The following is an 18,338-nucleotide window of genomic DNA, read 5'->3' on the forward strand; positions in this document are numbered from 1 at the left end:
TCCTCCTCCTCCATCCTCCTCTGTTGCTCCCTCTCCCCCGCCGTCGCCCCTGACGCCCTCCGCCTCTTCTCCCTCGCCAGACCACCTCTCCCTCTCCCCCGACCGCCTCTCCCTCTCCCTCGAAGCTTCTCCCTCCGGCTTCGCTTCCCATCCTCCCGTCGTCGCGCCGCCGGGAGCTTGATCGCCCCTTTCATGACCGTGCGGGAGAAGTGAGGCAAGGGAGGAAGAAGCGAGAGGAGAGAAGCTTCGGAAAGGAGGAAGAAGAAAGAAGAGAAGGAAAAGAAAAGAAAAAGAAGAAAAGAAAAATAAAAGAAAAGAAAAAGATAAGAAGAAAAGGAAATGAAAAAAATAGAGGAGATAAAATAAATAAATAAATAAAAATAAATATTAGTAATTGTTTAACCAATTTTATCATCTACCTAGAAAATTTGTTAGAGAGATAAATGGTCATCAGAAGAGTAAAAATTAATTTACGCTAATAATTAAAATATTTTATATCTTTATTATTGTATTATACTATAAATATAATATTATATTATATAATATCATAATACATTAATATGTTATGTTAAATAATTTAATATTATATTATATTATGAGAAATTAATTTATGCTAATAATTATAATATTTTATACCTTTATTATTGTATTATACTATAAATATAATATTATATTACATTATATCATAATATATTAATATATTATGTTAAATAATTTAATATTATGTTATATTATAGAAAATTAATTTATGCTCATAATTATAATATTTTATATATTTATTATTGTGTTATACTATAAATATAATATTATATTACATTATATCATAATACATTGATATGTTATGTTAAATAATTTAATATTATATTAAATTATTATCCTATAGTATACAATGTTATAGTATTATATTATAATATTATTATATTATATTACGATAATATTATATTATATCATATATTTATGTATTAATATATATTATATTTTATTATGCTATATTGTATAATACTATGTAATGTCCTTTATAGTCATTTTGTCATACAAAAGTACTTTCTCAGTTTGTTTACCAAACAAATATTAAAGTGCCACAGAACTTTAGAAATTTAATTACCAAACAGCAAACAGCTTTTTTATAAAAGCTCTACCTCCAACAACTCTACTTCCAACAGCTCTCCCAAACATAGCCTAACTCGTTGGAGTAGTCAAAACTTCGACTAAAGGTCTTATCGACCTTGTCGGCATGTTTACCCCCTTCAATAATGCCCTTGTTTCCCTCCCTAGCTTATCTTCTCAGCAGCTGCAGGGCCCGCCCAACATGACCGATTCAAAATGTAGAAACTATCTGAATGATATAGCTCTCCTCCCCACTAAGGCATCCTTCGCCCAACCAATTTATCAAGTATCAACCATGCCTTGTAGAATCCCCTCATCACCTCCTCCCCTCCTCCTCTTCCTCCTCTTCCTCTTATCCCTCCTCATCTCCACCAACGCTTACCCTGGAAACAACCCCCCGACCCGATTCTGTCCGAACTCGACCTGCGGCAAACAGGATATCGCTTACCCATTCTGGCTAGCTCCAAATCTATCCACCATCCCATCCACCTACTGTGGGTACCCAGGATTTGTGCTGATATGCCAAGATGACACCCCAATCCTTTCTCTCGGCCACAACAATTATACCGTGACCGACATCGATTACCACAGCCAAACCATCTCCCTTGCCGACACGGATGTCCTCGCCGCCGGAACCTGCCCCAGGCCCCGGCACAACCTCACCCTCGTCGACAACTTCTTCCTGAACTACACCACCTCGGAAACCTCCAACCTGAACTACACCTCCTACCTGAGCTACACCTCCTTGGACACCAACCTCACCTTCTTTCTCGACTGCCCCGACGGTCCACCGGACCACCGAATATCCTGCCTTTCCGGAAGCAGCAGTAATCGGTCTTACATCTTCGCCGACGATTTTTCGGCCATCAACGGATACGATTTGGTGCGGCAGTGCCAAGATGTTGTGGTGGTGCCGGTACTCCATCAGGAGGCGAACAGGGGAAACTTGACCGGTTCGTCTAGTGACTTTGGAGAGGTGTTGAAAAAAGGCTTCCAGATGGGCTGGTCTAACAGGACATTGGAAGAGTGCTATCGCTGCGAGCTCTCCGGCGGGCTCTGCGGGTACCAGACTACCAACACGAGTTTGTCCCTCGCCTGCTTTTGCTCCAACGGAGTCAGCGACCGCGATTGCGGTATGTTGTCGATCGTTTTACCCCCCTCTTTTTGTTATTGCTGCTGCCTTCCATTTTTTTTTTCTTTTTGTCTTGCTTCTTGGTGGATTGGTCAATTTTAGACCAATGGCCGGCTGGAAGCCGGAACGTGAACGTATGCTGACCTCTAGGCCTAGATTCATTTTGGAAGTCCCTACTAGCGACTAGTCCAAAGTAGAGAGCATATTAGCATAGCATCATCACACAAAATAGTTTATTCCATTCCGTAGATTCATTTTTTTTATTGGGTAAATTTGAATTCATTAAACAACTCTAGAGCAGATACATCCATAAGAATCTGAAAATAAAATATCTAACAATTAAGAAGGAAAACTGGTCACAAACATCCATAATACAATTCCTGTATGAATAGAAACGTATGTGCCATCCAATCCTGCAACCATTCTTAAACAATCCTGCATCAAAAGAATGACCGTAGAAATTCCACTAAAGTTTGGACATCATTTTACTTAAAACAGAAATTTCACTTCTAAATGTAAAAGACAATGCAATGATAATGGAAAAAGAGTAGACACCAACATCATACTTCTAGTGGATATCATTGAAAGATCTAGGGACTTCACTTCTTTGTATTTGTGTCCCTACTAATTCTAGCAATATTGTCTGGTTTCTCATTCCTTCTTTTTAGTTTTCTCTAAAAGCACAATTCTGTATGCACGTCTCTGTTCATGAAAAATGGTTGTTTTGACAGAATATTTATAGAATAATAGACGATGTGATTATATATTTTTCTTAATTAAGAGGATTGAGTTCTAACAGTTGGAATTAATTATTTTCTGATGTCGCAGGAAGTCACAATTCGAGGAAGATGGGAATCGTGATAGGTAACCAACATACCTCTCCTAAACCTACCATTTTAAGGCTTTCATCTTCTTCCATTCCATTAAACAATATTTTTTCTGGTTTGTTTATTCATGATACTCAATGAAGTAAATGAAGCATTATCCAAAGTGCCGATTGAAAAATTATCTACCTAATACTCTTTGGATGCCTAGCAATAATCCACCCTCCCCTCATACTAGGGCTTGCCATCTTGCCTAGTTCCATGAGTCTATAAATTATGAGTGCTCTGTGGTTGTGTCAATTGATTATAATAGCCTTATGTCGATAAATTATAAGTTCCCTATGTCTCCCTTGTAGCCTAACTCTGAGTTTCAAAAACCTAACCAAATCATCTTTATTTATTTCACTTAAGTCAACCTTGCTGGTTCACTAGTAAACTGAACTCAACTCGCAATTACAGGACTGCAAGACAATAACTCTGGGCACTTTAAATTCCTTTAATCCCTTCATTGAACCTTATTCCATATTTCCTAGGTTTGCCACCTTATTCATTACGATAATTGCATCAAGATTTCAATGGCGTAACTCAACTTTAAGAGAGCCCAAGCCTCCTGACATCATGTTAAACCCCTAGGAGCTTTTTCCTTATGGCCGTGCTACATAATTTATGGCCAGGAAATAAGTGATAAAAAATCCAAGAAAAGAGTTATGGGTCGTCATATTGGAAATGATAAGGACTTCTTCAGATTAAATTGTATAGTTTAAAAAGATTTTGGCTTAAACACATCTAGAAAACTATAGCCATACTCTGCTCGAAATTATTGGCAATTTGCCAAGTGGTGAAAAGCTATAGTTAAAGAGTTATAGCATACATAAGTATGAGAGGTATGCCAAACGGGAAATAGTGGACCAAGGGTGTGAAAAATCAAATGTTAAGTAGTGATAATTAGTTAATCACTTTAAAAGCAAGCGCGTGATAGAAAATCTTAATATCAAAATCTCAATCATTAGATGCTTTTTTTTTTCAAGATTATAGCCTTGAGTGCTCATAAAATTTTATAGATGTGAAATGATATATTTAATGTTGCTTGTGTTTATATGCAAATTATGAGATTAATGCTAAAGTTTTGAAATAATGTATGAAATACTTCCATAGAATATTCAAATGGCAGTTATGCATTTTCTCCTTCACAGGTGCCATTACTACCACAACGGGATTATCTTTGGGGTTCTTATTGCTTTTAGTCTATCTTCTTCGTTACAGAAAGTCTCACTCAAAGAATGCGCAAAGTGTTGAAGAATTGCTACATAAATATGGATCTTTGGTGCCAAAAAGGTACAAGTATTCAGAAATTAAGAGGATGACCAAATTCTTTAGTCACAAGTTAGGGCAAGGTGGTTATGGTAATGTGTTCAAGGGTAATCTCTGTGATGGCCGTCTGGTAGCTATGAAAGTCTTAGGTGAGTCCAAAGAAAATGGCGAGGAATTTATCAATGAGGTAGTTAGCATTGGCAGAACTTCCCATGTAAACATCGTTTGTCTGCTAGGCTTCTGTTTAGAGGGGTCGAAGAGAGCTCTTGTCTATGAATTCATGCCAAATGGATCACTTGAGAAATTTATATACACAGAGATACCAGATGCAAAGATTAAACTTGGTTGGGAAAAATTATATGAGATTGCAGTCGATATTGCTCGAGGACTAGAGTACTTACATCGTGGGTGTAGCACTCGCATAGTATATTTTGATATCAAGCCTCACAACATCCTACTAGACCAAGATTTTTGTCCCAAGATTTCTGATTTTGGGTTGGCAAAACTATGCTCTCCGAAGGAGAGCATCATTTCAGTAGCCGGTGCGAGGGGAACGATTGGGTACATTGCCCCTGAAGTCTTCTCTAGAAATTTTGGAGTTGTCTCCAGCAAGTCTGATGTTTACAGTTATGGAATGATGGTGCTAGAAATGGTCGGCGGATGTAAAAATATAAATGCAAGAGTAGAGAATACTAGTGAAATTTATTTTCCACACTGGGTTTATGACCATCTCGATCATTATGATAACCTAGAAGCTTGTGGAGTGACCAGTGAGACTGAAGAGATTGCCAAAAAGATGATAATATGTGGTGTATACAGATGCTGCCTGCAGATCGACCTTCAATAAGTAGAGTAGTGAACATGTTGGAAGGAAGCATTAGTGACTTGCAAATACCACCAAGACCATAGTTAATTTTCATTTTAGAATCATCAATGATTCTAATGATTCATCGGCCTATATTCCTTACAGTGCAAAACTCATTGTATTTTTCAGCTTTGTTAAATAATAATTTCTAAGCTCATATTTTAGCTGCCATGAAATAACATGTTTAATCTCATTTATTTTGCTGCCTCTATTGTTGCAATAAGTATATATTATATTATATTATATAAATGGATCTTAATATTGTTTTTCAAAGCTTTGTATTTAGAAGAACATGGTTCGGAGAAAAAATGATTCGGTTTTAGGGCTGAAAATTGGTCAAATATAGATCAGACATCATTATATTCTTATATGTATATGTTTTTAATTGGATGCTAAAATTCATACCCTTATTTGCTTTAAATGGATATTTATGCAAATCAGATATTGACCTGGATATAAATACAGAGATAAGTCAGATAATTAAACTTTATGAACCAACAAATTAAAATTTTAACTATATCAAAGGTAATTATGCTAAGAAAATGTTTATATTGTACAAGACTCAATAGGATTGCTGGCAGAACCGGATATTTGTGAAGAGATTGAGGTAGCTACCTACCAGGTGCATAGCTGTTTTTCTTTGAGACAGGTATGGATACGGATATGGATAGTAGAATACTCAAATTTGGATCGATATTTGGTAGATTCAAATGTGGAAATAAACACAGACAGATATTATCTGCTTCAATTTTGCTTCTATTTGGTTTGCTACCACCTTGAATAATGTGAATTATAGGTCAGGGCATGTGCTGAAAATAAGAGCCATAATGGGTGTTTCCATTGTGTTCTCGCACATAGACCATTCATTCACTCATTCATTCATTCATCTTAAGGTTCATCCATTCATTGAGTCCATTCTTCATTCATTCATTTTGAGGCTAGAAGGGAGTCCCATCATATTCTAGTACAGGAACCTAGGATTTTTACCTACAAGGAACTCCAACCATGTTTAATCTTGAGGGATAACTGTTAGCATGTCTCCTGATTTCAGAAGACTTGATGTGGCTCACTTGATCAAGTTTACCTACAGCAGGATAAATACAACCTTATTTAAATGGTGACTTAATCCAATCTGATTAGAGGTTATTCAGAGTTTATCTTATCAGGTAGTTTCTGTGATGGATGGAAACTAATTAGAGATAAACCTTAAAGATAAAGATCCGGGTTCCTAACCTAGCATCATAAATAGCCTGTGGATCTATCACCTAAGGCACTCAGGTCCTAGCTCCGGATCTCCCCTCTCCTCTTCCTCTCCCACAGGTCTCTTCCTCCTCGGGTGCTTAGTCTTCCTTCTTCTAATGGGGTTTTTTTCTCCCTCCTTTTGGTGTGACATCTACTTGCTTGAACAGCATGGACGGAGGTTAGTATAAATTAATTTTTATTTATCATTCCGCTGCGCGAAATTATCTTACAATAACACCACTCAAGACTCGGACCACGGACCCTCCATTTGACACGGATAGGTACGGTCAGTGAGCTATTGCTGCGTTCATCCTTTTAAGTGATATTCAAAGTTTGCTTTGCTGGATGGCTCCTTTTTGCCTCCCTTAGCATCAAAAAAGGAAATGTTTTTTTATCTACCTTGTATTTTCTATGGGATACTCCAACAAAGAAAAGACAAGAAAAACATAAGTTGCTCTGCAATAACTAACTTTCTTTGCCTTCTTTTGCTGTCCAATTCAGACTGGATTGGATTGACTCTCATGTTCTACAGTTTTTCTTTGAATATAAATAGAGAAAAAGAATGAACAGAGAAAATATCAGGAAAAGAAAAGGAAAGTTCAACGCAATCAACCATGAAAGTCCACTTGCAATTTCCTTTCTTCCCACTGCTAGAACAAGAATGAATCTAGTTACTCATAAAGCAAGATCACTTGGACCAAAAATAAGGCTGAGGCAATTGTAGATAATAGTAGCAAAAAATGAGCATTAGATTCAACTTATAAGAGTTTTCCCCCCTTTTCAATATACGTGACTCCAATCATTTTCTTGTCCATTTCATTGCGATTTACCCTAGGAAAATTACGTTAGTGGTGAAAAGGCAAGTATAGCAATCCTAAAATGCAATAAATTTCTCGGCATTTGCACTTAAGTTTGTAATATGAAGTTTACAGTTTGGAGTTAATTCAGCTGTAGGAAAAGATTATGCATGAGTAGGACAAACCCTACATAAAAATAAAATTCTCCCAACTTTTCGATTTTAGTTCTCTCTCGACACACTTTCATCTCTCTCGTTGGCCAAGGGAGTGTCCCGCTACATGCAAGAGGAGAGGATGAGCGCAAGAAGAGAGATACCATTCCACAGACGGTTATGTTGTAATTGATCCCATCATGCAGATGCTCCACCTCTCAATTTGTACGCGACCAACTTCATCTTTTTCTGATCCGGGATGTTCATGTAATCGAAGAATGTTTCTACTTCGGCCAACCAATCCAAAAATTCCTCAATATGAAGATTATCGTTGAAGGCATGGAGGTCCTCTTTCAATTTGAAATCAGGGGAGCCCATATTCCGAGCACCCCAATTGGCTCTGTATCCCACGAGTTCGGCGTTTCCCCTCGGTCGAAATGCATGGAACTCGTTGAATCTTCCGTCTTTATCAGGAAATCGACAGTAAGCCATGCCTCCCACAGAAAGTCTGCGGTCGAAGGCCCTTTGATTCTATTCACCCCCATGGAGCCCGCGTGCGCCTAGGTTCGGACGTGGTTCATCGAACGCTCCAAAGACCGCCTCATCTTCTTCCCCATCGGATGACTCCGGAAGAGCTCGCTGTCTATGCCGGTGGAGATCTCACGCCGGCACTGGTGGACCACGAGGAAAATCCTCGTTGGCCTCCACTCGTTCCCGGCTAGGAGCCCCAACAACCTCGATCCGCAGCTCTTGGATGGATTGCTGGATGTCACGCACGGCTCCCTCAAGGCCGCGAACCACTACCCAAAGGGCCGGCACCCCGCGATCGCCGTCGATGGGGTGAACGCTTATAACACTGTCATCCGCCATCGAACCAGGAGAAACCTCGCTCTGATGCCAAATGATGCAGCTGGAAGCGTGTGTTTGGGGTTCACAAGCCCTGAATCTGAAGAATAGGAAATTCAGATCGTGGGGCAAGCTATGAATCCCAAGCAATTGTTGTTTTTTGACTTGAAACAGAGCAAGAAACAGAGTTGATGATGTTCAGAAAAACAGAACAAAGTTTTCTCTGGGTTTTTCTTTTTTCATTTCCTGGCGGCTGGAAAACAAAACGATAAGAAGAAGCAAACACTCTTCAAATGATGCCTTATATAGGATCGCATGAACACCCTAACGGAAGCAAAACAATTAATGAGACCCCAAACAGAAATCAAATCCTAAATCAACATGGACTCCCTAATCCCAACTTAACTCGGAACCAAATATGAACTAATTTTAGCAATAAACAAAGACTCTAAACCGGCTTGATCAAATGAAAATCCAGAAGCAAACTAATCTGATTCGACTTTCCTTGAGCGTGTGATTGATCTCTCCTTGAATGGGATTGATCCAAACACCCCACAGAGAAGAGGCTTCAAATCTTCACGGCTGCAATTTCTACTCCCTGTTCCCCTGTTCCATGGCCCTGTTCCGTGGAAGGAACCCGTCCTGCATCACTCCATCCTCAGCAACACCTCCTTGGACATCAACCTCACTTTCTTCCTCAATTGCCCCAACGAAGAAGTTCTAATCCAAAACCAAATAACCTGCAGCCTTCCAGGCGGCAGCAGTGGTAAGTCGTCCTACATCTCCCCCGAAGATGATCTTTTGATCGCCAGAAAATACAATTTGGCGCAGCTGTGCCAAGGTATAGTGGTGGTGCCCGTCCTCTATGATCAGTGGCTCAGTGCTAACTGGAGCCATTTGCTCGGTGACTTCGGAGGGCTGTTGAAGAGTGGCTTCCAGCTTCACTGGCCCGACGAGATCTCGGGAGCATGCGACCGCTGCGAGAGCTCCGGTGGGCGCTGCGGGAATAACCAAACAAACAGCACTAGTTGGGTCTTCGTCTGCTTCTGCTCCGACGGGACGCGTTGCGGTACGTTGTCCTCTACATCTGTTTTTCAGTACTGCTTCCATTTGTCTCTAGTGGATTGGGTGAATAAGATGACATACGGTCAACGATGTGAGGTCAGTCATCCAGCGTAACCATCATCACACAAAAAAGTTCATTCCGCACCGCACGTTCTTCACTTCTTCCCTTCTCACCTATCCTTTCCCTTCCGCTTCTACTCTGCTATATCCTTCGTCTCAAATGAATTCCAAAATTTTACTATAGTCAAAAGGGATCTTTTTCCATCTTGTTTTTCCTCATCTCCTTTTAGATAGGAAGCGGGCTAATCTTTGGTACAAGTTCAATAATAAACATTAGCCGCCCATTCTAGGTTCCGGTTCAACAGCCATCTTATTGTTGGCATCCATCTTTTATGGTGACTTGCAAAAAGCTTCATCCCTGTTCTTAGACTCCTCGGCCATGACTGTCGTATCAGATGCAATTTCCACCATAGCCAAGCAGTTCTTGCCACCGATTTCATCCACAGCGATTCAGCGACTCAGTGAAACCTTTCTTGTGTTAACTCAACTAATGAGAACTTTTCTTTTCTCTTCCATTGCTTGGAGAACCTATTCAACTAGCAAGAAATATCTCGTTCTAATGATAGTGTTAGCAATATATCATCTAAATAAACAAATAAATCTATAAATTCAATTAATGAAAAATCTTAAAGGGAATAATATATATGTATATTATTCGGCATCCAAATAATTCTATTTTAATACAAAATAAATCTAATCTAGCACAAAATAAATCTATGCATTTAATAAATTTATATCATATCAAATCCTACAAATCTACTAATATTAAATTAAAAATAAAGGTAGAAGAAATTATCCTGATTGAAGGCAGGTCGAAGCGCGTAGACGTTGTCCCAAAGAAGTATTTACCCCCACGTATGGATTTTCTGGCAATCCTCCTCTGAGATATGACGACTTTACAACTTTTTCTTCGGCACGTCTCGAAAGAAATCAAAGCGAACCTGATCGGACTTACAAATCCAGCAAAGAGCGGAATGAAAAGAATAAAATAAACTGAATAAATATATAAAAACAAAAATCAAAAGTGGCTAAGAGGAGGAAGAATTTCTCCATAGTTTTTTTACTATTTTTCTGTAATTTTTCGTACCTAATAGGCTGAAATAGAGGGGTATTTATAGGGGTTATTATAGGGGCAAAATGGTCTTTTGCGGATGCATTTTCAAATGCGTCCATTTTCAAATGCGTAACGCCCACTGGCCGTTGCCTTTTTCTCAAACGCGCAAGCGGCCAAATCTCGGGCCATGTGCGTATTTAAATTTTTCCTAACAATCCCCCACAAAAATTTAAATAATTTTAAAATCAAAATAAAATGCTGGATATCTTATATTATGTAATAGGTATAGGTATCTTTCGGTTTGAACCTTCACTTAGTGACAGTTGATTACATCTGTGGAGCCAGGGTGGTCTTAACCTTGAACCTCAGTCCATTGCTCAGATTAAATCAACAGCACACATAATATAGTCCGATCTAGGTTCTAAGCGGGTTGCGCTAATATGGCCATGCGCAGGTATTTATCATGTGCTTTTTAGAGAATCGCCCATTTTCCATAATCGTGGCTTTACGACTGCACATATAGGTGAGTCCTAATAAGGAAGCTAGCAAGGAAGCTCCTGCCTTTTGGGTCTTGGACTCATTAAGAGTTATGCAAACAAACTCATCATACCGCTTGCTTTTATGAGCACTAGCGCCATAGGGATGAGGAAAACATAAATTAGTGCTCCTCTTAGTCACACTTCAGTTTGTTTCTACCCATTGAACCTTTTCAGGTTGGGTTCCTACCGTGGTGATCTATTTTTATGGGCTAAGCCCCATCCCCTCGACAACTCTAGAACTACTGTTCTAGACAAGTCTTTTGTAAGCTGATCAGCCAAGTTGTTTTCTGATTTTATAAAATTCAAGGCAATAACATTATTTTTCAATTTATATCTTAATGATTTATGATGCACTTTTAAGTGCCTGTTCATTTTTACATTGGCATTTCTATTGGCTGTATATCCTATGAATATAGCATCCACTGTTTTAGGCCCTATTTTCTTTCTCTTAAAATTAGGTATTTTTACTTTTACCAGGCACCCTCACACTTTCAAATAGCTAAGATTAGATTTTTTATGTTTCCAATCTTCATATGGGGTTAGATCATTATTGTTAGAGGGAATCCTATTGAGGATATAACAGGTTGAAACTAGAGCTTCCCCCCCACAAATTTTTTGATACTCCTGAGCTTACAAGCATGAAGTTCAAAACTTGGATGAAGGTCAGGCCTCTTTGGGTATGGCTCAGAGTCTTAGTAAAATCAGACCAGGAGTTAGGTAGTTTATCTATCAGACAGGCTACTTGGAATGGTTCAACCAAATTGGTTCCATTAGCCCTAAGCTGGTGGATCAGAATTTTAAAATCATGGATTTGGTCATTCACGGGCTTTGAGTCCACCATCCTAAAGTTGTTAAAGTCAGAGGCCTTGAACATCTTCACCCTAGCATCATTTAGACCATATTTGCTTTCTAGGGTGTTCCAGAGTTCTTTGGCACTCTTGGCTATGTAATAGATATCATACAGCCTCTCATAAAGGGCACCTATGATTCTATGAATACAATGATAGTCTATTTCATCAGGTGTTCTAGAGGGTGTGCTAGTAGAGGCAGAAGGTTCAGTGTTGGAGGAGGTTGAGTTTTGGTGAGTAGCATATCGTGAAGTAGTTTGGTTGGACCTGTTATCAACTTCAGTAATGCTTTCATCTATGGCTGAGATTAACCCTAATATGATAAGCCAGAACTGCATTTGGTTCTGCCACCTCCCAAAGTTATGGCCATCAAATTTCTCAGATTTGGCACTAAAGTGGTCACTAGTGTTTGAGGCCATAGGATCAGGGTTATAGAATAGAGACAGAAACCTGAGTGAAGGCAAAAAATCTATGTCAAAAGATTGCACTAATATTTATATTGAACTTTGGATGTTTAGTTGATATATCCAAAAAAAACTAATAACCAGATCAGCTCCAGATCGGTGGTGGAGCACTAGGCTCACTTAAGTACCAGCCTTTCTTAGGCACGTATGCCTTTTTGACAAGCTTTTCTTTGACACTATTAGTTAGTGGATATAGTCACTAGAAATCACACAAATTCAATTTTTAGAAAAACCTAAGTGCAAACTTTAAATTAGTTATTGTGGATTAACTAATTTCAGAATTTTCCGTTTGAATTTTTCAAATTAGTAATAATTGATTATTAATTTAGCGGTAGCAAATCAATTATTTTTAATTGAGATCTAAAATGTCAATTCAATGAATTATATATTAGAATTGATTTATTGTCTTATTAGAATAATTGATTACTAATTTCGCGGTAGCAAATCAATTATTGTAATTGAGATCTAAAATATCAATTCAATGAATTATATATTAGAATTGATTTATTTTCTTATTAGAATAATTGATTGAGATCTAATAAGTCAATTCAATGAATTATAAGATTTATTCTTTTATTAGAATAATTGATTGAGATCTAATAAGTCAATTCAATATATTAATTATTATGTATTAACCAATTTTCGAATTTTTCGTTTGAATAGGATCTGAAAATTACTCCTTAAGGAGTCCAAATGGAGGTATAATAAATCTCTTGAAGGTTAAACAAATTATTACCTTTTTAGAATAATTTATTATTAATTATGTACTCGCAAACATGATTATTGCAATTAAAATCTAATATGCCACAATTGCAATAAAGGATTTAATGAATTATATATTACTAAAAAAAATAATCAAATACTTCTTTGGATTGTTGGCAATATATCATCTAAATAAACAAATAAATCTATAAATTCAATTAATGGAAAATCTTAAAAGGAATAATATATATGTATATTATTCGGCATCCAAATAATTCTATTTTAATGCAAAAGAAATCTAATCTAGCATAAAATAAATCTATGCATTTAATAAATTTATATTATAGAATTTCAAATCTTTCAGATCTACTAATATTAAATTAAAAATAAAGATAGAGAAAATTAGCCTGATTGAAGGCAGGTCGAAGTGCGTAGACACTGTCCTAAAGAAGTATTTGCCCTCACGTACGGATCTCCCAGCAATCCTCCTCTGAGATACGACGACCCTACAACTTCTTCTTCGGCACGTCTCGGAAGAAGTCAAAGCGAACCCGATCGGACTTGCAGATCCAGCAAAGAGGGGAATGAAAAGAATAAAATAAACTGTATAAATATATAAAAACAAAAATCAAAAGTGGCTAAGAGGAGGAAGAATTTCTTCATAGTTTTTCTACTATTTTTCTGTAATTTTTCGTGTCTAATAGGCTGAAATAGAGGGGTATTTATAGGGGTTATTATAGGGGCAAAATGGTCTTTTATGGATGCGTTTTCAAACGCGTCCGTTTTCAAACGCGTAACGCCCACTGGCCGGCCGTTGCCTTTTTCTCAAACGCGCACACGGCCAAATCTCGGGCCACGTGTGCATTTAAATTTTTCCTAACACATTGGCATATATATTTCGTCGGATAGTAGTCGATGTCAGTGTCACGCTCCGAGCCCAACATCTAAGTCTGGAACACAACATGGCCACATACTTCCTATAAAAGAGTCCTAGAGATTATGCTAGATCTGAAAAACTTATCACAACCTTAATATTAGTGAATAATAATGATCTTAATTCATACTGAATAACAAAATTGGTCCAATTATAAAATTTGATCATTCAACCAGTATCAGTGATGCTTTATCTAATCATCTCCTCCACCTATGATCTCAACTATAGCCAAATACTATGCAATCTGCAACTCTGAAAAAAAGAAAGAGAAAGGGGTTGTGAGCTTTACAGCCCAATAAGAGTTCCAAACTGCTGTACCATAAATAATAAAAATATAATCAATTAACAATACCAATTATGAAGAAAATTGTATCAATACTCGGAAAGCCCATACAAATAATAAGCACATTATTATTTTATCATAAAACATATGTATACATATATATATATATATATGTATATATATATGTATGTATATATGTATATATATGTATATGTATATATATATGTATATGTATATATATATGTATATATATATGTGTGTATATATATATGTATATATGCATATATATATGTATATATATATATATATATATATATCTCGATGTATCTAATTATTCAACAATAATTTTTTATGTCATTTCATCTATTTTTCATTAAACTTGATTTTTATTTTTCTCTTTAATTATCTTTCGGCCGTGGACTAACCAAGATTATGACTCAGTCTAAGACCGAAACAATCCCATGCGTCAGCTCGTGGTCGCTGTCCCAAGTATAAACTCATAGAGACCCCATGCGTCAGCCCATAGTCACTATACCATGCTTAAGCCCGTGAAGGCTATCACACGCATAAGCTCATGGAGGCCCCATGCATCTGCCCATGGTCATTATACCATGCTTAAGCTTGTGGAGACTGTCTTATGCATAAGCGCATAGAGGCTATCCTCGTGTGTCAGCCCTTGGGCGCTATGACCTAGTTAGTCTACACTATTTCTTATCTGTTTGATTTATATATTACTGTTGTCAAATTAGTTACCACTTATACAATGACTTTCTCTCGAATTTAAGGTATCTTTGTTCACATAATCATGTTCTCAATATCTGGTATGTATAATAATCATATAAATATATTTATACTGAAAATTATATAAAAACAAATCATCACAAGTCAAAGAAATAAACCATCCGAGGAGACGCAGAAACTGCATAAAAGAAGCTATAGTTTTTGTGCTATCAATCAAAGCAGCCGCTTGGGTGAATTCTTGGGCTAAAGTAAATACTCTGCATCAAAATCAATCTTGGACTCCTCTAAACACTTTGGAACACATCTTTATTTCTAACCAACCAAATCTGAGACTGAGCACTCGCTTTTAGGTGACATACGACGCATGCTGTGGGAGTACTGTATTGCTCAGATTAGACACGTCTTTCATGAGGTGAACCAAGTTGCGAATTGGATTGCTTCATTTGTTGCTCATCATTTTGAAAAAAATTTTCGAATCCAGCAGTCCTCTGTTTCTTTTGCTTTGTATAGTTTTCTTACTAGCAATGTAGCTGGCCGTGCTCATGCGAGAGCAGTGTAAGCAGCCGATGTACCAAAAAAAAAAAATCCTCAATAGATAGTGATAGAATAATAGCTGCATTAGTAATAGGAGCCTATCTCCATATCTAAATAGCTAATTTACAATTCGGAATGGCATGCGAAATTGATTCTTTCATACTCGGGCAAATATCATAATAATTAGAAATATGTAAATCATGCTAGTGTAACAAACTATGAAATTGAAGCAAATTTCAAGCAATTTCTACATAAATGAAGCAATTCTAAGATGAGCATTAATCTTCCATATCCAGCCAAAACAACGAGGAGATGGAGGTTCCGAGCATTACAAGCTTATAACGGACAACCCTGAAGATGGACCCCACACCAACCTATCAACACTATTTCCACACAGTATCGGTATGGAAAGAATTCAGTTTGCCACATTTAAAAAAAAAAAAAAAAAATGCTGCCTTTCATTCCTGCTCACCATCCACCATAAGGTCTTTCACTTTTAAGATTCTGCAACGCCCTGACATCTACTGGGACAAGCCATCGTGCAATAGGAATGGAGGATATCTATAGGTTCTGAACAACAGGAATAAAGGCCCCATTGCCAAAAAAAAAATTAAGATTAGAGTATACCAACGGCGCCAAAGAACACATCATCATCCAAATAGGGGAACTATTCTGAGTCTGCACCAGGTAAAATAAGAGAGACCAAGTTCCATATTTTGCTCTCATAAAAAAGATCTACTAATCTTCACTCGTCAATATAAATCTTGCAGCATGTGTGGCTAACAATGCTTTGCTCCTCGCAATTAACATTGGTTAGCAAACACAATCCCAAGGTACTAGATGTACTGAAAAACTCCTGAATTTACCTCAAATACACCTTTGAGCAATATAAGTGCACAATCATGCTCATCAATAACCGGTTATGAGTCAACTTGACCAACATTTACATTTTAAACAAACCCTACATCTAAATTGGTCTAGAAAACTAGGATTTTGTATGGTTCATCATGTATTTTTAAAGATATCATTGTGATTTATAATTCACATCTTTTTAAACAATGAAAGAGCCTTTTTTATCTGCAAAATCTCCTAGCTCGATCTATATGCTTTAGGATATATAAAAAATACATTTCATCTGTCACGCCCCCGCCTGCGCGAGGCACGTGAGGCACCCAGTGCTTACATGGGGGCCACATGAGGGGGGAACACGGGGCTTCCCTGCCAGATATTGTTCGCTTCTGGGGCTTCACGCAAGCGTCCTTCATCCCTCTCCGGTTTTGTTTTCCTCCCAAAACGCGTCTGCAGGATTAGGAGATACCCGCCTCATATGCCCAGGCTATGGAACGAGTCTTTCCGATATGGGACTATTGGGCCTCACACCCTTCCCACCATCGGACAAGAGCTGTCCTCGGCTCTGATACCAAATGTCACGCCCTCGCCTCCGCGGGGCACGTGAGGCACCCAGTGCCTACGTGGGGGCCATATGAGGGAGGAAATACGGAGCTCCCCTACCAGATATTGTCCGGTTCCGGAGCTTCACGCAAGCGTCCTTCACCCCTCCCCGATTTTGTTTTCCACCCAAAACGCGTCTACAGGATTAGGAGACACCCGCCTCATATGCCCAGGCTCTGGAACAAGTCTTTCCGATGTGGGACTATTGGGCCTCACACCCTTCCCACCATCGGATAAGAGTCGTCCTCGGCTCTGATACCAAATGTCACGCCTCCGCCTCTGCGAGACACGTGAGGCACCTAGTGCCCACGTGGGGGCCACATGAGGGGGGAACACAGGGCTCCCCTGCCAGATATTGTCCGGTTCTGAGGCTTCACGCAAGCGTCTTTTACCCCTCTTCGGTTTTGTTTTCCTTCCAAAACGCATCTGCAGGATCAGGAGACACCCGCCTCATATGCCCAGGCTCCGGACCGAGTCTTTCCGATGTGGGACTATTCGGCCTCACACCCTTCCCACCATCGGACAAGAGCTGTCCTCGGCTCTGATACCAAATGTCACGCCCCCGCCTGCGCGGAGTACGTGAGGCACCCAGTGCCCACGTAGGGGCCACATGAGGAGAGACCGCGGGGCTCCCCTGCCAGATATTGTCCGATTCCGGGGCTTCACGCAAGCGTCCTTCACCCCTCTCCGGTTTTGTTTTCTACCCAAAATGCGTCTGCAAGATTAGGAGACACCCGCCTCATATGCCCAGGCTCTGGAACGAGTCTTTCCGATGTGGGACTATTGGGCCTCACACCCTTCCCACTATCGGACAAGAGCCGTCCTCGCTCTGATACCAAATGTCACGCCCCCGCCTCCGTGGGGCACGTGAGGCACCCAGTGCCCACGTGGGGGCCACATGAGGGGGGAAACACGGGGCTCACCATCGGAAAGACTCGTTCCAGAGCCTGGGTATATGAGGCGGGTGTCTCCAAATCCTGCAGACGCGTTTTGGGTGAAAAACAAAACCGAAGAGGGGTGAAGGACGCTTGCGTGAAGCTCCGAAACTAGACAATATCTGGCAGGGAACCCCCGTGTTCCTCCTCATGTGGCCCCCACGTGGGCACTGGGTGCCTCACGTGCCCCGCGCAGGCGGGGGTGTGACATTTGGTATCAGAGCTGAGGACGACTCTTATCCGATGGTGGAAAGGGTGTGAGGCCCAATAGTCCCACATCGGAAAGACTCGTTCCAGAGCCTGGGCATATGAGGCTGGTGTCTCCAAATCCTGCAAACGCGTTTTGGGAGGAAAACAAAACTGGGGAGGGGTGAAGGACGCTTGCGTGAAGCCCCAGAACCGGATAATATCTGGCAGGGGAGCTTCGTGTTTCCCCCCTCATGTGGTCCCT

General features: G+C 39.3%; 1 protein-coding gene and 1 pseudogene across 1 annotated transcript; both read left to right on the forward strand.

The window, feature by feature from the left end:
* The first annotated feature begins 1,394 nt into the window (after positions 1 to 1,394).
* On the forward strand, positions 1,395 to 3,213 carry LOC120110545 (LEAF RUST 10 DISEASE-RESISTANCE LOCUS RECEPTOR-LIKE PROTEIN KINASE-like 1.2). Its single transcript, XM_039125808.3, has 2 exons — positions 1,395 to 2,240; positions 3,068 to 3,213. The coding sequence occupies exons 1-2, from the start codon at positions 1,403 to 1,405 to the stop codon at positions 3,205 to 3,207; spliced, it is 978 nt and encodes a 325-aa protein (XP_038981736.2). The 5' UTR covers positions 1,395 to 1,402; the 3' UTR covers positions 3,208 to 3,213.
* A 986-nt stretch (positions 3,214 to 4,199) lies between these two features.
* On the forward strand, positions 4,200 to 5,404 carry LOC103712812 (PR5-like receptor kinase pseudogene; annotated as a pseudogene).
* The last annotated feature ends 12,934 nt before the right edge of the window (positions 5,405 to 18,338 follow it).

This window comes from Phoenix dactylifera, chromosome 1 (genome assembly GCF_051530095.1).
Source record: "Phoenix dactylifera cultivar Ajwa chromosome 1, Ajwa_hap1_PhDact_Kaust_v1.1, whole genome shotgun sequence".
In the NCBI taxonomy this organism is placed as follows: domain Eukaryota; kingdom Viridiplantae; phylum Streptophyta; class Magnoliopsida; order Arecales; family Arecaceae; genus Phoenix; species Phoenix dactylifera.

What these genes read in the sequence shown, in the direction of transcription:
- LOC120110545 (XM_039125808.3), top strand. Translation starts at nt 1,403, where the DNA reads ATGCCTTGTAGAATCCCCTCATCACCTCCTCCCCTCCTCCTCTTCCTC. An exon ending in AGTCAGCGACCGCGATTGCG is followed by an intron (nt 2,241 to 3,067) that starts GTATGTTGTCGA and finishes CTGATGTCGCAG; the next exon opens with GAAGTCACAATTCGAGGAAG.